Source organism: Pomacea canaliculata, linkage group LG6 (assembly GCF_003073045.1).
Source record: "Pomacea canaliculata isolate SZHN2017 linkage group LG6, ASM307304v1, whole genome shotgun sequence".
Taxonomy (NCBI): domain Eukaryota; kingdom Metazoa; phylum Mollusca; class Gastropoda; order Architaenioglossa; family Ampullariidae; genus Pomacea; species Pomacea canaliculata.
Genome location: NC_037595.1, coordinates 24,575,689 through 24,595,537, shown reverse-complemented (window position 1 = coordinate 24,595,537; position 19,849 = coordinate 24,575,689). Strand labels below are relative to the sequence as shown.

The 19,849-nt window shown below is 38.7% G+C and overlaps 3 protein-coding genes and 1 long non-coding RNA gene across 5 annotated transcripts; 2 read left to right on the top strand and 2 right to left on the bottom strand.

Moving 5' to 3' along the window:
- Window positions 1–3,048: 3,048 nt before the first annotated feature.
- On the bottom strand, window positions 3,049–6,808 carry LOC112566726. 2 transcript variants are annotated; one of them, XM_025243061.1, is made up of 4 exons: window positions 6,648–6,808; window positions 6,194–6,381; window positions 4,091–4,430; window positions 3,049–3,685 (listed from the first exon to the last, which is right to left on the bottom strand). In XM_025243061.1, the coding sequence occupies exons 2-4, from the start codon at window positions 6,326–6,328 to the stop codon at window positions 3,354–3,356; spliced, it is 807 nt and encodes a 268-aa protein (XP_025098846.1). In that variant the 5' UTR covers window positions 6,329–6,381; window positions 6,648–6,808; the 3' UTR covers window positions 3,049–3,353. The 2 variants fall into 2 exon arrangements, with proteins under 2 accessions (XP_025098846.1, XP_025098847.1); XM_025243062.1 differs by lacking the exons at window positions 6,194–6,381; window positions 6,648–6,808 and adding an exon at window positions 5,622–5,765.
- A 1,898-nt stretch (window positions 6,809–8,706) lies between these two features.
- On the top strand, window positions 8,707–11,331 carry LOC112566725. The gene is made up of 7 exons (XM_025243060.1): window positions 8,707–8,739; window positions 8,924–9,014; window positions 9,269–9,528; window positions 9,672–9,918; window positions 10,092–10,200; window positions 10,608–10,761; window positions 11,020–11,331. Exons 2-7 carry the CDS (start codon window positions 8,969–8,971, stop codon window positions 11,167–11,169), a joined length of 966 nt encoding a protein of 321 aa, XP_025098845.1. The 5' UTR covers window positions 8,707–8,739; window positions 8,924–8,968; the 3' UTR covers window positions 11,170–11,331.
- Window positions 11,332–12,794: 1,463 nt separating this feature from the next.
- Window positions 12,795–14,461, bottom strand: LOC112566619. Its single transcript, XR_003099669.1, has 4 exons — window positions 14,239–14,461; window positions 13,894–13,956; window positions 13,526–13,617; window positions 12,795–12,968 (listed from the first exon to the last, which is right to left on the bottom strand). It is a non-coding gene; the product is annotated as an uncharacterized LOC112566619 (long non-coding RNA).
- Window positions 14,462–15,908: 1,447 nt separating this feature from the next.
- Window positions 15,909–19,103, top strand: LOC112566616. The gene is made up of 7 exons (XM_025242881.1): window positions 15,909–15,924; window positions 16,287–16,378; window positions 16,771–17,030; window positions 17,180–17,426; window positions 17,602–17,710; window positions 18,124–18,277; window positions 18,788–19,103. Exons 2-7 carry the CDS (start codon window positions 16,333–16,335, stop codon window positions 18,935–18,937), a joined length of 966 nt encoding a protein of 321 aa, XP_025098666.1. The 5' UTR covers window positions 15,909–15,924; window positions 16,287–16,332; the 3' UTR covers window positions 18,938–19,103.
- The last annotated feature ends 746 nt before the right edge of the window (window positions 19,104–19,849 follow it).

Sequence of the window (19,849 nt, the reverse complement as noted above, 5' to 3'; positions counted from 1 at the left end):
AGTTACAACAAAAACCAATTACTAATACATACGTGTAGCTTTAAGAGAATACAGGAGAAAGTCAACATAAACAAATACAAAAGAAAGACAAAAAGTTGAACACTGCACATTTCTAGGAAGACCCAGCCACCACTCCCTACACTTGCCGTGTCTCCTTGGGAATTAAAGCGACAGTTAATTATAGGGTCTTTCCCCATTTTTGCCCACTGACTAATAAAACCCTTTTACTCACTCAATAGGTGTGGCTCAGCTATTTAAGCTTATGCGACCCCTCTGTGACAGGCTATAAAAAATAAATCTTTTAATCTGACATCTACAGTCACTTTCGCAAGTATTAAAAATCTCTACGCAGTCACATTGCTACTCAAAATAGGAGAACACAGAGGTGAGTATAACATCAAACATAATCGTATACATGGAGGAAATGGGGGTTGTATCTACATTCTAGATAGCGGGCCTTGGCAGCCACTGCACCTCATCAGTTGTTCCCGAGGACGACCGTTACCCGGCGTTGGTAATTGCTCATCATCTGGCGGGATAAATGGTGAAGATTCATCCATCTTCATGTTTCTCGTGCATCACTAGTCTACTTGTATCAGTCTCTCTATATACCGTAAATTTGATAAAACGGATCTCAATGCTTCATTGGTATGCAGCTTTCATTTGAAAATGTGAACAGTGAACACCTTAACATGGAGCTCATCCAAAAATTAGTCAGAATCTGAAAGATTAAAACAAGCCACATTGCTGTTTGAGCCACATGGTTTAAAGGTGGGGAATACAAATGGCGGCTTAATAGTCCGAGATTTACGGTACATGTGTCTTGCGCGTGATAAAAGTTGTTTTTTTTTTAAACCTTTTTCTTCTTTTCATTTACGATGGGTCTTCAAGGACGCAAATGGCTGCCAGTGAAAGTTGAATCACAAATCAAAAAGTTTTGTCTTATCTCTTGACTTGCGGAAGGAGCTGAACACGTGATACGAGCATTGCTGGAAAGTCACCTGTCAAACGATGCTTTACAAATTAGTCTTGTTACTTGAAACTAGTTTAATATTTCTGACATTGCATTTGCTCCCTTGCAGAACAAACTAATTAAGAGGATTGTATGTGTAGGTGTATCTATAATGGAACAAGGAAACACTGATGGGGCTACAAATAGAAAATGTGAAAATAGAATATAAAAAGTATCTGAAACATTAATGAATTTAAAAACATGAGAACTATTTGTGGGATATTAAGGATTGGATGAAACTTTGGCGAGACCTGGTGCTGTTTTCTTTTGTTCAAGGAAGTTGTCATCTTAAAAATTAGGTTTGTGAAAGATTGATGGTGGAGGGTTGCTCGAAGGAGAAAAAAGTCTTTCTAGATCAGCAGATAGCAATTCAGGTAGACATGAGCACGTGCAGGTAGATACAGAAGACTCACAAGATAACTTTAAACAGCACTCATTGATACCAGCATGCATTACTAGTAATATCATTATCATCGTCAGCGATCACGATGACATGTCAACCCCGCTTCCTCCCAACTCGCACGCAGGGATATATAACGACCAGGGGAAACAACTGCCTTTTGCGTCTTCTTATACCATTAGATTACTTCCCTTTAGAGTTTTGTCTTTTGTCAAAAAAGAACAAAGCATCAGCAACTGTGGGTACTTTGCTCACTGTATTAGACCTGACATAAAAGGAAGTGATGTTAGAAGCAGCATGTTCTATTTTCTTTTCCTTAATCTCTTCCTTGTTTCTCTTCTTACTTTCAAGATACTGAATGTTTTTTCCCTTCAACTTCAGTATTTGGAAAAGGAGAGGTAATATATTAAATGTTGCAAAAATTAGTTTTAGACCTTCTGCAGTTTGTTGCACTTCCATGACTAATAATAAAGATCACCAAAGAAGCTCATGTTCCCTTGAACATCATCATCATCCAATCAATCAATCATAATCAATAATTCATCATCAATCATCACCAATCAACAATAATCTTCTTCTTCTTCTCCAAATGTTCTTTTTCATTGTGCCATCGTGATGAATTTTTGATGTTTTTTGTGGATTATTATGAGTATTTTTATTACAATATTAAATTTATTGTAGCTCATAAGTAGATCAGTTTTTTTTTCAGGGAAGAATAATATTAATTCAGAAAGAATTACTAAGGTTAGGCGCAGTCTACCTCGCAAAATTTTCTGTGGGATTCTGTGCTGAGTTGTCTACAACTTCGGTACTTTTATAAAGAAACGGGCGGGAAAAAAGAGATGATGTTCATGTCTGAAATCAGAATGAACTCATCCTTTCTGGGTTTTATTTTCCGATCCTTTCCAAGGTCTTTCCTTTTCTGCATTTTCCACCTAAACAAAAAAGAATTTGCTTCAACTTTGATGCCGAAGAAGTCAAAGGATGTTGATGTAGTTTGATAAGAGCAGGCTGGCACCATGATCAAAAGCAAACATTTTGTTTCAGATTCAAAGAACCTTGAGAGCAGAGAGAGAGAAAGCTCGCCAGTTGCTGGAGGAGGATCAAGGAGCAGTTTGTACTTTTTACTCATCTTTCCACGCCTCCGCCTGTCTGATGGCATTCTTTTTCTCCTATTCCTTTTGTCTCATTTAAAATCATTCGTTCTTTTCTTGTTTTGCAGTATATCTACTTCTTGTAGGTGTCTGTGAGGGTTTTATTTTGTTGTCACCACTCCAGTCTTGTCTCCATCTGACAACATTTCGTTTGTATATTACATTAACTGTCTCGTCTGCTTTCAATCCATCTCTCTAACTAGACCCATTCAGTTTTATGGTCAGAGAGGTTTGGTGTCTCCTGGAATCTTTTTTGCTTAATTTCTCGTCGAAACACGTTTTAGCCATTAAACTTTCTATAAACTTTTCGAACTTCCGTTTAGAAGTGGTGTGCGGCGGCAGTCACAATTTTCTGAGTTCCAGAACACCATGAGTAGTTACAGACTTATTATATAGGTTTCACTTCCTTTGCCCATCTTCTCAAATATTCCTCTTTCATCTTCTGTCGATAACTGTTAAAGCAAACCCTTCACACAGTTCGATAGTTTTGAAATTCCAAGGTTATTAATTTTCAATATTCCACCCCTATGACCTATGTCTATTGCGTGACATTTTCATTAAAATAAAAAAAAAATGTAAAGCCAAAGTACAGTCAACAGATAAAGATTCACAGTATTTCTATTTTTGTTGTTACTGTATTTGTATGCCCTTCAAAGGTTTTAATTTGTCAATCACTGCAAGAATTACATTTAGCATCTCCACCTAGTGACATACATGATTAACCACTTTGTCACCATGCTTCATTGTTAATCGAGGACAGATTGCGATCCTGAAGGATTTTTTTCTTCTATGATTCCTCCTCCAGGGAGGATGCGACTTCTGGATGACATTCGCGAGTCTGCGCCAGGCGCCCCTTCCACAGGCGGACGTTCCTGTTGAGGATGTCGGAGTAGGCGCTGTGGCTGCCGACAAAGGCCGGCCTCAGGTAGGTCAACGCCATCACAGAGTGCGACTTTGGACGCTGGAATAGTGCACCTGTGTCAGGGTACGTGTCCTCGGGTGGCGGGGTCGGCTGGCTGCAGGTCAGGTCAGGGATGGTTGTGATGGAGCTGCGAGAGAAGTCGAGCTCGTTTTCTGACGTGTCGGTATTGAGGGCGTCGTCAGATGACCCCAACACATCTGGAAAGTAAGATTGAATAATCAAAAGGAAAATATTTAAATTTTTTAAAAATGTCTACAAATAAATTATGTAAAATTATGAAAACTTAGTGCAAAATATGACCACAGAAAGAAAAGAAGTCTCAAACACAAAGAAAGATCTTATAAAAGACAATAAAAAATAAATACAAAAATATAAATAAAAATTTACGAAAATAAAACACAAAGATAACACGAAAAATTAAAACAGAAGAATCGAAAATAAATAAATAAAAATAAACACGGCACAAAAAGTACTAGTAGTTACGGATGACTTAGCTCGCTTGCCACATGCGAAAGAACTCCAAACCTTGGACAGCTTGTCCAAGAAGTGGTTAGAGAACAGAGGTCTCACAATTTAGAAACATAACAGTGCATTTTTCTTACCAACAGAACAGCTTCCGATGCTAGAAGAGGAGCCTTGTCGAGAGCTTGACGTCAGCACGTCTAAGTGGTCGAGTCGGCACAGGTGGGGCTCGCTTTGTCGGCGCAGGAGGGGCACGGAGGTGTCGGGCCTGTCGCCCAGCAGGTCGGCAAATCGTCTTTTGGGCGTTAGAGTGCACAACGACTCTGTCAGCTGCTTCAAGTCCACGTCGGGATGCACGAGGGGGAACACTGCTGGGTGGGAGCTTTCCTCCATCCTCCTTGACCGGGTCAAGCGCTGAATAGTCTCTCCGATATCGATGAGCTGCTTCAATAGGCGCAGGTCCTGTTCTCGCATCTCCATCTTTGGAGAAAAAAAATTGTAGTTGTTGTAGAAAAGACTGAACAGTTCTAAAGTTATTTACCGAAAAGTTTAATAAGATGACTATAAGAATTACAACAGTTACGTGTACAGGTAGTCCTCGACTTACGACGGGGATCCGTTCTTAACGTGGCGTCGTAAACCGAATTTCGACGTAAGTCGGATCATACGTTCATACAGTACTGTACCATAATAACAGTACAGTACTGCAAACACTTAGCCTATCCAAACACCTATCCTAACACAGTGCCCTACATAATTATCAATAAACATAAGTACAGTAAAATATTGTGCAGTACAGTACGCTTTGTCATCACTGTCGCTTTCATAGGAGCAGATCCTGTCACATGTTCAAGGATGCGATCTTTATCCTTGATAGTCGTAGCGACAGTCGAACGACTAAGTCCTAATGACCTGCCAATTTCTGTTGCTGTCTCCCCTCCTCAGATTGCCTTATGATATCCACTTTCACCTCCATGGTGATGACCTTCCTTTTCTTTGATGCTCTGACCTCGTAAGTCGGAATGAGCGTCGTAACCACGAAACGACGTAACTCGAGACCGTCGTAACCCGAGGACTACCTGTATATAAATGCTTAGTTTGAAGATTTTGTGGTCTCAGGAACTGTATACTGTATTAGATGGCATGTCACTAGTTGCAAGATCCGACCACCTGAATAGAGTGTAGCAAATAATTACATGTGTTTTTCGTCCATGTTTGTAATATTTCAAACTAATTTCTTCTCTTATTCAAACTTTCTGTTTTCATATTTCCTAATACGTTTTTTTTTTCAATCTTGGTTGTCTTGCGTTTGGCTTCATCTGGTTTCTAGTTGTTGGGAAGAAATTCTCTAAAGTGTGTTCGCGATGTGTATTTGCTGTCTGCCCTGTGTGTGCATCTGTATCTTCTGCCATGGATTTCACTCTCTCTCGTCAGCACTAGCACTTGAGCACTCCATTAGCGAGTGCAGTTTTCTCGTGACCCTGTTTTTTAAAGTTCATGGTAAGAAAGATTTTACAATATCTGGATTAAAATCGCAACAACCTTTCTGATGTAGACTGACATGCGAAACCTAGAGGAAAACATAAGAGCATGCAGGAAATAGAGAGTTATTTATCTTTCAGACAGTGGTTGTGTTCTCTTTTTTTTAAAGTGCTTTTGTGTTATACTTACACTTTAAGCGCACTCACGCGCTCACACACACAGGGACGAATGGATGGTGTTATACTGACATTTAACATTTAAAAAGTCAGCACACTTGATGCTGTAAGTGGGAGTCTAGTCTATCCTCCAGGCAGTTGATGCCCGTTTCAGCAGCACGAATTAACTGCTGTAACACGCTCCACTGACTGTGAGAGCCAGGAACACGATGTCTCGCGTCTTTCTCGCTTATCTCTGTCGAGCACGAGGCGAGCAGCTTCCTGCTTCATGGTCAGCGGAAGAGATCGAGGGCTGCTCGTGGCGTCTTCCTGCCAGTCCGTGATGACGTAGTTAATGCACGCGCAGGAAATTGCTTCTGATGTCGAATGCGAAGAAACTTAAGTAGCGCTCGTAAAAAAATGCCAAAAGAAAACTGCAAATGTTGTATTCTGCGTTAGAGCAAGAACTTGTTAACAGACGAGAGATAGAGAGAGAGATGTAGTTAACATTTACACTTCCATGGACGAGTCCAGCGACAACCCTTCACAGCAACTATAAACGAAGAAAATAGTCTGTATTCAAAGTATGAAATTGGATTTTCTTACGAGTTCCACCTTGAGAGTTCGCAAGGCAGCGTCCACTCGGCCGATGGTGGAGGCAAAGTCTCTCAGCATGTCCGTTCGTTGGACCGTTCGTACTGCGTTATGTATACAGCTGGTCTGTGGCTCCGTGGCTGCCATGACTTCCTCCTCGGTCCCCTTGTCTGCAGGTAGTCCTTAAGCTGTTCCCAAGCCTAAAATTTAAAATGTTATGATATTTATTTATTTATTTATTTAAACTTACAGCATCTGTGTTTTATTTTTAGGAAATAAAGATATAAAAACAAGAGATGTATTAATGGCGTCTTCACTAAGATATTCTCGCTTTAGTGTTACTTAAAGAAAGTTAAAAATCTGCCTACACCAACACATTAAAAATAAGCAAAAAAAAATTTACAAAAATAAAACTAATTAAGATAAAGTAACCTATCATTTGTAAACAGTCAAGAACTACAGATACCTGTTAAGTATGCAAAGTGTGTTTGTTAAGTCCTGCCAGCATTTTCAAACTGTAGCAGCGGGCAACAGCAAAGACAGGAGTGTTCTGATATACAAGTAGACTAAGCTGTGCGGCACTTCATTCGGTAAACTCCGTGTGACACGTCCTGGAAGTGCAGCCAGGAAGTCGTTGTGGGATTGTCGTGACGTCACAGGGTCTGAATACACAGCGTCACTGTAACGGACAAGTGCCACCGGATAAACTAATTATTATATTTATAGCACGACTGCCCAAGGCAAAGATGTATCTTACTCTTTCTCTCGTGTGATTATGGTCTTGGCTTATAAAGTAGTGTGAGCTCTGTATATCTGTGTGTGTGTGTGTATATATACACGAGTGTACCTGTGTGTGTTTTTGTGTGTGTGTCGATTATTATCTGAATAATGTTTCACACTTCAGGCGATACGACACCAATGATCGAACCTCACATCGAACGCTAACAAAAGCAACTGAAAGCTGACGGCTTCCGTCGGTTAAACAGTTTCTCCGTCTGCAACGTAGCCGCAGCACATAGTGGAGTTGCTTCCCTTAGACTATCAACTTGGTCGCTTCTCTCTATCTGAGGATTTATTGGTACGAGTGAACAAATATTGGCGATCGTAGAATGTGCTGGCGAGTATAGAATGTGTTGGTGTCAAGTGCATAACTAAAAGATAGCTCCTTACCATCCCAAAAGTTGTCATTTTCTGCAATTTATAATATTTTGGGTTTTTTTTTCTTCAGTGCGAATTCCTTTAATGTTTTTGTTTTTCTTCATTACAACTGCAAAACTTCTACACAAGGTATAAATAAGTATAAGGTGAGACTTATTACTGTAAACACGTTCTCAATATTTTATCTAAAAAATCTATCTATTAATATTTTGTTTGATGCCAATTGATGTGAGTATATTTCCAGTCAATGGTGTCGAACACTTTCTCAAAGGATTCGGCTTGGAGAGTTCACAGAAAACTCATCCCACTCCCCTCTCCAAACACACAACTATTCTGGTTGACCAAACAGTGCATTACATAGTACATAGTAGTTTCGTAGATTGGCTAAACTCTTTGGCCCCTACTGATCTTGGACAAAATTAGGAAAAATATAAAACCAAGTAAAGACTAAGGTTCAAGGGTAAGATAACGAAAAATCCGGACTCGTCGCTAATGTAGAAAAGAAGAAAAACAGTTGCTAGCTGCTTTTCTATACTCAGTGACCTCCGACTCCATCTACGTGGCGACTTCTACTTTATGTCATATTTTTCTTTTTCATCTGAGGGAGAGGTTTGCCATATGACACAATGCTTAAATCGTCTTAGATTACAATAACTAACCCTGCTATTGTCACAGTTAATCCTGTTGACGGCAACACATGGCCGACAGCTTACAGTAACAATACTGTATCCTGGACTGAGTTTTATGTGAGGTCTTGAAAATAGGTTTTAAGTCCCCAGTGCCAGATGTTAAGTTTGGTCTTAACAGTCAGTCATGCACCTTGACACCAGCGGAGATAAAACTAATTTTCCTAGACTATCATGCACCAAAGATGAAGACGGTTCGAAACCAGCTGAAAGCAAACCTGGGCTAAAAATTATAGCAGGGCATTTCTTCACTTTCACTTCCATCTAAGTATGTTGCAGTCTTTAGCTTCCCAACCTCGTGGGAAAGTTAATCTTAGAGCATTTATTGCAGTATAATCACTTTTTAATAACTGTCCCATTCAATTTGCTGTAGACTCGTCGATTGTCCCGTTGTGCCTGTATTCTCACGATGGCTCTTAGTACTTAGCTGCTACAAAGGATGCATTCATAAAAATAATCCGAAAATGATTCATACTTTTGAGAACAAATCCAATCTGTTCTCGTCTTGAGATTTGATTCTTCATGCGACAAGAGATTCCCATTATATCAGGATTATCATAATGTCGCTGTGAACGTAGCTTGTACAAAGCATTCTTTGTTGGCTAATACCTAAACTTAGTCTATTAAAGATAATCCTTAAATGATTGAAGAAACGAGAGGTATAAATATGAACCCACGACACTTCTCCACAGAAGGTGCAACATTGAGCTTCCGGTGAGTATGTCTTCAGCTAGCAACGTATTTTTAACTGATACTTATCATGGAAACGCCATGTAGCCATCGGTTTGATGTAGTGTAACAATGGTACTTATTTCTAAAATGTCACTGTGGATTATTCTAATTTTTTATGCCAAGCAGAATATGGATTTGTTTGTTGAGCCATTTTTAATTCTTGCAGGCTTCATTCTAATTGAGTTGTTGAAACCAGCGGACATTATTCAGCATGATCTCCTTTGCAGTCTTACTCTTCTCAGCGCTCGTGTTCTCAGGTAAGTTCAGACATTCGAGTCCTTAGGAGCCTTCATAGCAGGACATTTCTTGATAAATATGTGATTCAAATCGGCATTTATTTCTTTGATCATGGCGTAAAAATGTTGTCAAGGGTAGACACGTACGAGGTGTATCAGGTTACGAAGTTCCTAAAACAGGTACGATTTGAAATCATAAAATTTCATCAACAATAACTAATATTGTCTGTCTGGTATGTAAGTTTACGCTCATACTGGTTTGTGTTGTATGTCAGCGCAAGCTCAGTTCAAGTGTGGTCTGCAAAGAGGCAAGAGGATCACACTCTTCTCCGGCACCATGGAGAGACTCAAGTTTCCCTGCAAGTACAACGCAGTGCGTCAGCAGTGTGGCCCCTACTTCATCAACCTGACTCCAGGTAGCGACATCAGAATGGACACTGGCGAGTACTACGAGGGCACAATGTGGGCTTCCATCGCACTCATCAAGACTGGACAGAAGTGGGAAGGAAGAACCTCCGTCAAAATTGCAAGCAAGGTTACATACTTTCATCGCTCTTTGCCCATCTCAAAAATACAAAACAAAACTTTTTCTAAACACTCAGTCTTGAAACGATTTTTATTTTTCACCCATCATTCCAATCCTTCTTACTTAAAGGGCATCATTCATTGTCTTTGCAGTACATCAACGATACTGTGACCAGAAGACCCTTCCACACTAAGAACAGAGGTCTGGACATCACTAGCATCGCCACGTTTGAGAAGAACGACGAGGCCAACTCTGTGTCACTAAGAGAGAAAAACAATGTCTTTACCATCACCTTCGGCGCCTACCAGGAAGGAGGCTTGAAGAACAAAGTTTCTGGTTGGGAGTTCGTGTGTAACGACCCCAGTGCGGTACTGGCTCCCTACCCGACACAGGTCTGCGGTGGGTATCCTGACAATTTAAGAACTCCTTACAACTCATTATTAGTTTTGACAGTATTATTGTGGCTATGTGCACTTTATCTTTATTCAATTCGTAATGGAGAACTTTATTTAATTACTCCTGCTAAATAAAAGTATTTCTTCGCTACCAATATTGTTTTTTGGAATATTCAGGCAACCTGACCGAAGACAACCTGAAGGCAATTCGCCTTGAGCTTGACTTCCGACAAGACAACCAGGTCTTGATGCTGAACGTGTTCAACGACACATCCATCACGCAAACGTGAGCTTTGCCGATTGGCTGCTAAAAATGGCCTCATGTCACAATTAATTTTAAATCAGAGTAATTTTTATTTGGATAGAAATTATTTTCCATTAACAGAAGGACAGGCGAGGTTAGTTTATTCGACTGCATGTTTTTCTTTTGTACAGCTGTTAGGTTAGAGGAAACAAATTAACATGCATTCTTTTAACATACTCAAATGTTTATCCCCACTAAAAGTGGGTCAGGTTCTTTTTCAATCGCACAGCAATGGTTAGCTAGTTTATTCTTTGTTACTCCTCCAGTAACATACAGGCATGCAACAGTAATAATGATATCCAGATATATATTCAAATAGCTGACATAAAACTGGTAACAAGGACTAAACATTTCAGATTTTCTGTTACATAAAAACATTTCTTTGTCAGGGACGAGGACTGCAAAAATGTGCAAAGAGAATTTGTAAGTGCAAGTCAAGCCGATAGAGAAGCAGCTATGAGGGAGTGCTTCCCAATAGTGTTCTACGGAAAAATTTACAAGCCCATGATAAAAGACAACTTTAGACCAGCCAAAGTCCTCAGGGTAATTTTCTCCTTCTTATACCTTACGTACAGTCGCTCCTTTGTTTCTAAGAAAACCTTTTAGTACTACCAAAAAAGGGTTTTAATAGGCAAGAAACGATTTTCATGTGTGGACACACGATAATTGGGGCGAGCTTGGCTTTTATCAAGGTTTTGGCAAGATGTTCAATGTCAGCAGACTGTTTCTGCTTCTCTCGAAGTAAATTTTCCTGACGTAGCATAGACACGTTTACAATGAAATCCAATCCCCATGTTGCAGAACTGTGTAACGTTCGTCGTCTCTGGCTACACTGATGATGCCAGTTGTGAATACCTGGCCGAGGCGCTGGACGATGCAGCGAGAGTGTCGGATAAGATCGCCCAGAAGATACAGGAGAAGCAGTGCTATCCGGACTTTAAACGAGTCTAGAGCAGTCAGTCCACTCACAAGACTCCCACGGTCACAATATGGCCTGCGTTTTGAAAACAAAGACGACGACAGTTTCTCGTGAAACTCAACTGTTGACAAACTACCTTCGACTGTGTTTGATGGTACACTTTCTCAACAGATAAATAAAACTCTTCAAATCTCTGTATTTGCTTATCTGCTCTGTTTGTATATAATTGCTGGTGAGTGTGGACAATATTTGTACTATGTGTTCTATAGTATGTCTTTGTGTTTTTCTATCTCTCTGTCCGTCTGCGAAAGGCAGTAAACTAGTAAGAAATGATGAAAACGAAAGGAAGCAGAAACGAAAAGACTAATGAAAAATAATAAATGTGAAAGCGAAGAAGATAGTAAACAATGATGTGTCATGACCACGTCACACACTGACGTCACCGCCTCACACGCGGTGTTCACGCGCATTCGAACAACACAAAACACAACGCTGTGTCCGTTGTCTTCTCGTCTTTCTTTACTAAAATAGCCCGCTGTCGTCAAAAACGTAAAATAAAATCTAACATTGCGTCCGATTATGACGTCAGACCACGACGCAGCAACCCCCTCCTCCCCTTCGTTCACGCACGGGTAAGGGAGATAATCCCTTCTTACCTATTCCTAACCACCTGTTTCTCGTTTAGATACTAGTACTGTCGGAAAAGGGTACTTGTCTTTCTACGAAGACGTTAGGTCTGGGGAAAAACAATTGGTGATAATTTTGTAAGTGGTCCACCCATCAAGCTTCTGTATATTGGAAGGGGTAGGTCAGGGACACCCACAGGGGCTTAAAAAGCAAAAGAAATAATTTTGCATGAAATGGTGTGAGGACTGTCCTACTTTTTAACTTTCATTTTAAAAAAAACCTGTGGAACTTTTTAAAAACGAATATTGTGCAACTTAAACAAAATCATATAAGTAGCAAGAAAGCATTATGATTCGGCAGCTGGGACTCTTTATTGACTTAGCAACTCATTACTAATTAATATAAAGCAGCTTACTACTGACTATTGAAATCTTAATTGACAGGCAGGTTAATTGGATCGATTGATCAAAAGATGTGTGCTTCACGTAAGATGTGCCGACAAAATATACATAGTTTTCCATGGTTTTGTATATATATATATACTTAGAAAGATGACATAATTAACATTCATAATCTCAAAATGGTTATAAAATAAATATTTTGTCAAATTTCAGGGCGCCTTGTCTGACCCTAAATAACCTTAGAGTAAATGAGTAACAAAAGAAAGGAAATCGGATTCTTACAATCATATAATTCAAAATATTGCTCTGTAACACAACAGATATTTATTTTGCAAACTAAAGACCAGGGGTGGGCAATTAATTTTCCCAAGGGGCCGCATGAGAAATTGGGAGGGTTTTAGAGGGCCGGACTAATATAGTTAACTCAGTTTTACCCAATACTGTATATAGAGTATATATACTAGCGGGTGGGCCAGCGGACGGGCCGGTCAGAGACAGGAGGCGGGCTGGATCCGGCCCGCGGGCCGGCCTTTGTCCAGGTCTGCTAAAGACCATCAGCAGCAGTGAAACATGAAAAAATATGTCCACAAAAAACTATAATGACTTTTTTTAAAAGACTACCTCACATATTCAAAATATTCACACACATAAAATTAGCAAAGAAATGTTATTTTCATCCATGTTGTGCAATAAACTCCAAAAACGTTTCATGCAGCATGCGGCTACGATCAAAAAAGCTCTAATTCAATTTCAATGTAACCTCTGAAAATCTTGTTTTTTGGACATCTGCCAATGTGGGTGCCCTAAAACAAGAAAGCAACATAACTATAATTTAAATCTTTAAAATGATTTCTGTTAACTACCTGTAACAATTAGTCTTAAACAGTCTCGATATTTTAAGAGTGAATAGAATAGGGCAAATTAGATAAATAAATACATTCTGACAATAATGATGTCTATATGAGAATAGCCATAAGAAAATTACTGTTATCTATTAATTTTTTTTCTCTGACTCCTACAACATTTCTCAGCCATTACATCTGGCTGAGATTTTATGGTGGAATTGGTTGAACTATTTGACATACATTTTATACACTGAATCCAGACTTCTAACTGGTGACTGCAGCAAGCTTAGATCAGCCACCTCCCATTACTGTGTAATTATGGAGCTTACAAGTAATGTCACTATGAACCTGTTTAGCTTGTTCATTCAATGACATTCATATACTCTATGTAAGTCAATAAATGTCCCTTAGGTCTCTTAATCACAAATGATTACAACGATACTTGTCTTTTAACTACAGTTATACTCTCCAAAGCTGTACACTAAAGACTGTGCCAATCTTCAATATATGCAGACCTTTGAAGTTCTTTCTGACTCTCCTCCCACTGAGCATACTTGATCCAGTTGGTCATAACAGAGCGGTTCTTGTGAATGTTGTCTTCAAAAGCCTGAACAGAGCAAGATTCTTCTGAAATCAACTCCTCTGTTGTATGCACAATGTGCATAATATGAAGAAGTAGTTATAAGGCTCATCACAAAACTCACTTTTATTCATCAGCAAACATTTTGAAGTACATGACAAATATGAGTCAGACCCACCACAAATATTTACAAAAATATGGTAATACTGGTGTTCTATTATCAAAAGCTAAAATTTATCATATAAAACACCATAAAAAATATTAAAAAATGGAAAGTTGAGAATATTTCTTTGACAAACTGACCATTCATTTTTGCATCTGATAGTCTGCCAGTTCTTCTGGGTCTGAAATCTTCTGCTTTGGAGACTGAAAAATTATGACAGACACATTTTATTACACAAAACAAGTATCAAACACAATTAATTTGACACAATCCATCTTTTAAAACTGACCAATGTTTTAAGTCAAAACAAAAAGCTAACTGTACATTCTATAAAATCATTTCTGTATGGTTTTTCATAGGTCACAAGTCATCTTAGAGACAGTTTATATGCACATGAAAATAAAATAACTCTTACACACATAATGTTATACTGGTGAAAGAGATACACATCAAAGTTGGGGAAATTATTTTTTTTAAATGCTTACTTGAGATACCAGCTCCATCTCTCTTATCTTTGCCTCTTGCAATAACTGTTCTGCTGTAATCTGCACTGGGGAAGGCATCTTGTTCTTAACCTGCAGCATCGAATAAAAATGATACCATGAAGATGAATTAAATATGCCACTTTACACACTCATATACTCTTGTATGCATCACATTGAAAAGAACTCCATAGCCATAACTTAAAAAGTCTCTTTAGTGCGCTGATAACATACACTGTTAATGTTAATGTTCCAAGTTTTCTAGAAATCTAAGTAATAATAATTGCAAGACCTGAAAGCCATTCTTTGGTGTAATATAAAAGTTTATGTCTCCCTCTCTCACACACACTCAAAAGGGGAAAGAGAGAGAGAAATAGAACTATGCACAGTGCTACAGGATCAAGGCTCTGGTTCAAGAAAGGGATAAGTTTCTAAAGACCTTTTGAAAGAAGAGTGTATTTTTTTTTCCAAATATGGAGGGGCAACTAGTACAGATGTGCTTGATTACTAAAGTAATCCGTAACACAAACGCATATATCTTCCAGAAATACTTTCATGCGCTTTTGGTGTCTATCAGTAAGCATGTGCTTCTTCACAACACTTTCACCCATGGCTGAAATATTCAAGGATATTCCGCAGGCAGCACATCCTGTACAATGTTTATCTTTAGAGTCTTTAACCAACCAGTCTTTATATTTTTCTTCCTTTAAGCAGTTCTCCTGAAAATTATTGGAGTTTGGATTTACTGGAGTCCGCCAAAGGAATGAGAGAGAGAGAGAGAGCTGATGGAGAGAAGCAGATTGAGACAAAAGACTTTGACAGAGAAGGAGTGTGGAAGTGTAGTGTGCTTCAGCTGACACTAGCATCACAAAACGCGAGAGCTGCGGTGCCCTTTGACCCCATGATCGCGACTAAAATACAATGGTTAAAATCCTTTTCAACTAGGACAGGTCATCCTCGCCTTCACAATGCTGTTTTTACTTTAAATTCACACACACTTCTTTAATAACATCATCAAGAAGCTAACAAAACAAAAGTTTACCTCATTCAAACATTCTACTTTTAATGCCCTATTCCCACTTTCACGTAGAATCAACAGTACTTTACTGTCATCATTACAGATAATAATAGCAGAGGAACTCACAAGAAACATTAATGCAGAGGTTTAGAAATAACATTGATTTCCTTTGTTATATTATGATTGAATTGCTGAAAGAAAATGAGTTTCCTTTCATTCCCATCTTTCGTGCAACAATATCACCCAACGTCACTCCCAGACTGAAGATCATTTACAACCTTCATGGCTTCATTGCAGTTTAATCTCTTTTTAATAGTTTTATCGACTCATTCTTCATATACCAATAGAGTCCGTTTGGACCCGAATATCAAGATGGCCTCTGTAACTTCATTTGTGACAAAATGTCTTTGTAGGCTAACACCTCAATAAAACGCATTGAAAATAATCTTTAAGAGCATTTTATTGCCGTGTGGTCCCTTATAGTACGTGTCATATATTCAGTTGGTGGGGCAATGGATTCCTATTAAGCAATGATTCTAAAGATGTTGACTAGAACTTAACTTTGCAGGCTGTTGCCCAAAGAAAGTCAAGATAATCCTTAAATGATGAAAAGACCTAGTATAAATAGCTGGACCTTCGAGGACTCAGTACGGTAGAAGAACGAGCTTCTGGTAAGTTTACTTTAACCTCTCTGTGCTATCAGCGTTGTTCAAAGCCTCTTGAAGCAAAAAGATTTTTTATATGTTATATTTGCTGTTGATAAAAAATAAATTCTTCATTTTGCCATCAAATTTATTTCTGAATTCTGTTGTGGATGATAAATAACAACTTTCGTTCGATTGGGTAGGGAAATAACATGCTATAGACCCTCAAAAGAAAGAAAAAATCCAAGCCAAACCCCTTAATTCTAACCCTAATGCCTATTTCCGGTATAAAAAGGGCCATGACATTGTAGACCCTGGAGTGGATGGACAGTATAACAAAGAATATACCCATGCTGGTCTTTTACAACAGATATTTGTATTTATTGCAGGTTTTATCTGAAAGGAAATTTCTGGAACCAGTGGACAACATTCGGCATGGCTTCTTTCTCTGTTCTTCTTATCTCTGTGCTTGTCGCCTTGGGTGAGTTTATTTCTCCTTTAACCATAGGAGTATTTATCTAAGGACCTTCAGGTCATAAAATTTTTGATTTTGTTTTTTGTTAATTTGATGCTTATTCAGACATCGGTTGTTTTCCGTTCAATATAAAACGATTAAAGTGCAATAATGGAATGTTATCTTATGCTTGTCTGTTTTTCAGATTATCCGTATTTCATCTTGTCTGCTATTTATAAGCGTAATCAAGTTTGATTATTAAATGAGAATAAATATAATTTTAGCACAACATAAATTGGATTCTCTATGTCTGTGTTAACTCTAATTTATCATTTTTTGAACACAAATAATAAACAAATAATGAATAAAGATTTGCTTGTCTGTTACTTCAACTCGGCTTGGTTTGTGTTGTATGTCAGCGCAAGCTCAGTTCAAGTGTGGTCTGCAAAGAGGCAAGAAGATCACTCTCTTCTCCGGCACCATGGAGAGACTCAAGTTTCCCTGCAAGTACAACGCAGTGCGTCAGCAGTGTGGCCCCTACTTCATCAACCTGACGCCAGGTAGCGACATCAGAATGGACACTGGCGAGTACTACGAGGGCACAATGTGGGCTTCCATCGCCCTCATCAAGACAGGACAGAAGTGGGAAGGAAGAACCTCCGTCAAAATTGCAAGCAAGGTTACAGGCTTTTGTCACTCTTTGACTATCTCAAAAATACAAAACAAAACTTCAACTATTTCTAAACACTCAGTTTTGAAGCTATTTTTATTTCTAACCCATCATTGCAATCCGTCTTACTTAAAGTGCACTATTTCTCGTCTTTGCAGTACATCAACGACACTGTGACCAGAAGACCCTTCCACACTAAGAACAGAGGTCTGGACATCACTAGCATCGCCACGTTTGAGAAGAACGACGAGGCCAACTCTGTGTCGCTGAGAGAGAAAAACAATGTCTTTACCATCACCTTCGGCGCCTACCAGGAAGGAGGCTTGAAGAACAAAGTTTCTGGTTGGGAGTTCGTGTGTAACGACCCCAGTGCGGTACTGGCTCCCTACCCGACACAGGTCTGCGGTGGGTATCCTGACAATTTAAGAACTCCTTACAATTCATTATTAGTTTTGACAGTATTATTGTGATTGCGAGCACTTTATCTTTCTTTATTTCATAATGGACAGACATTACTTCCATTATTACTGTTAAATAAAAGTATTTCTTTAACACACACATTGTTTTTTGGAATATTCAGGCAACCTGACCGAAGACAACCTGAAGACCATTCGCCTTGAGCTTGACTTCCGACAAGACAACCAGGTCTTGATGCTGAACGTGTTCAACGACACATCCATCACGCAAACGTGAGCTTTGCCGATTGGCTGCTAAAAATGGCCTAAAGTCACAATTAATTTTAAATCAGAGCAATATTTATTTGGCTAGAACAGACATGAACAGACATTTCGATAGAAGGACAGGCAAAAATAATTTATATGACTGCATGTTTTTCTTTCATACAGTTATAACCGTTAGGTTAGAGGAAACGAAATTATAGTGAATACTTTTAATCTAATGTTTATCCCCACTAAAGGTGGGTTAGGGTATTTTTAAATGGCATAACAATAGTTCGTTATGTTATTCCTTGTTATTCCTCCAGTAACATACAGGCATGCAACAGTAACAATATACAGACATATATTCCAATAGCTAACTATAATCTGATAACCAGGACTGAACATTTTAGCTTTTCTGTAACATAAAAACATTTCTTTTTCAGGGATGAGGACTGCAAAAATATACAAAGAGAATTTGTAAGTGCAAGTCAAGCCAATAGAGAAGCAGCTATGAGGGAGTGCTTCCCAATAGTGTTCTACGGAAAAATTTACAAGCCCATGACAAAAGACAACTTTAGACCAGCCAAAGTCCTCAGGGTAATTTTCACCTTCTCATACTTTGTTCCCTTCTCCGATACAGTCATTCTCTTGACTTTTTCACACATCGGAAAAAAAGGCTTTTAAAAGGCAAAGAAACGATTTGCATATGCGGACACACGATAATTGGGTGCGAGCTTTTCTTCTTTTAAGGTTTTGGTCAGATTTTCTGTCAGTCGTCTGTTTCTTTTTCTGTATAAATAAATTTTCCTGACGTAACATAGACAAGTTAATAATCGAATGTCTTTCTGTATTTATGTTAACAGTTTTATTCGCTCATAAATCTTTACTAATGGTATTTGAAAAAAAAAGAAATGAAGAAAGAAAGGAGATTTAAAAAGTACAAATAATACAAAAAAAAGGAGGAAAAGGCAGAACAGAAAGAGAATGAAGGAAAGAATGTCAAAGAGAAAAACTGAGGATGAAAAAAACCAAAAGATTTATAAAGTGTTACATTGTGATTAATAAACTAATAAAACTTGAACATATGAACCAATCCGCATGTTGCAGAACTGTGTAACGTTCGTCGTCTCTGGCTACACTGATGATGCCAGTTGTGAATACCTGGCCGAGGCGCTGGACGATGCCGCGAGAGTGTCGGAGAAGATCGCCCAGAAGATACAGGAGAAGCAGTGCTACCCGGACTTTAGACGAGTCTAGAGCCGTCAGTCCACTCACAACGGTCCGATGGCCAACAACGTGGCCTGCGTTTTGAAAACAAAGAAGACGACGGTTTCTCGTGAAACTCAACTGTTGACAAAACTCGCTTTAGGCTGTTTGTGATTGTACAATCGTTCAAAAGATAAATAAAACTCTTCAAATCTAATTCATTGGGTTTGTTTATAGTCTTGGCATAGCTGCTGAACACGACGACCTTACAACTCCTATCATCCTTCCTTTTTCCCTCTTCCTTCGCCCCAAAGTGATACTCGAAATCCTTTCGATTTAATGAATACACAATTTATGTCAAGGTCTACTCTTTTTTACAACAAAAAATAATAAGATTTCACCTCATTCTTTCACCTACCGTAATAATAATAATAACAACAACAACAATAATAACATATCATCATCATCATCATCGCGCTGATCTGCCTGCTGTAGAAGTGAGTAGCGATCGTTTGCTCTGGCTACACTGATGACATCAGTTGTGAAGACCTAGCTGAGGCGCTGGACAATGTCGGTAGAGTCTCGGAGAAGATCGCACAGAAAATGGAGGAGAAACAATTCTACTTGGACTTTAGACAAGTCTAAGGCGTTGACGCTGTAAGTGTAGTATGTAACAGACGATTTGAAAACAAAATCAGATGACAGTTTCAAACGAGAGTCAACTGTTCACGATGACTGTTGGCTGTTATTGATGAAGATTCAATCTGTGTGTATGTGTGTTTTACTTTTAGTGTTTTCAAACTATTTTATTTAACAAACTCTTTCTGTGCTTAGGTCAGTACCATAACTCGGCTGAACCATTCGAAACAAACTGATTAGACCTTCAAGTACAAAAATATATATATAATTTATGACAGCATTATGCGTATGTGTTTATGAATTTACCACCAATTTTACCGATTT

What these genes read in the sequence shown, in the direction of transcription:
- LOC112566726 (XM_025243061.1), bottom strand. Translation starts at nt 6,328, where the DNA reads ATGGCAGCCACGGAGCCACAGACCAGCTGTATACATAACGCAGTACGA. An exon ending in GAACTCTCAAGGTGGAACTC is followed by an intron (nt 4,431 to 6,193) that starts GTAAGAAAATCC and finishes TTTTCTCCAAAG; the next exon opens with ATGGAGATGCGAGAACAGGA. An exon ending in CATCGGAAGCTGTTCTGTTG is followed by an intron (nt 3,686 to 4,090) that starts GTAAGAAAAATG and finishes CTTACTTTCCAG; the next exon opens with ATGTGTTGGGGTCATCTGAC.
- LOC112566725 (XM_025243060.1), top strand. Translation starts at nt 8,969, where the DNA reads ATGATCTCCTTTGCAGTCTTACTCTTCTCAGCGCTCGTGTTCTCAG. An exon ending in CTCAGCGCTCGTGTTCTCAG is followed by an intron (nt 9,015 to 9,268) that starts GTAAGTTCAGAC and finishes GTTGTATGTCAG; the next exon opens with CGCAAGCTCAGTTCAAGTGT. An exon ending in GACACATCCATCACGCAAAC is followed by an intron (nt 10,201 to 10,607) that starts GTGAGCTTTGCC and finishes TTTCTTTGTCAG; the next exon opens with GGACGAGGACTGCAAAAATG.
- LOC112566616 (XM_025242881.1), top strand. Translation starts at nt 16,333, where the DNA reads ATGGCTTCTTTCTCTGTTCTTCTTATCTCTGTGCTTGTCGCCTTGG. An exon ending in CTCTGTGCTTGTCGCCTTGG is followed by an intron (nt 16,379 to 16,770) that starts GTGAGTTTATTT and finishes GTTGTATGTCAG; the next exon opens with CGCAAGCTCAGTTCAAGTGT. An exon ending in CTACCCGACACAGGTCTGCG is followed by an intron (nt 17,427 to 17,601) that starts GTGGGTATCCTG and finishes TGGAATATTCAG; the next exon opens with GCAACCTGACCGAAGACAAC.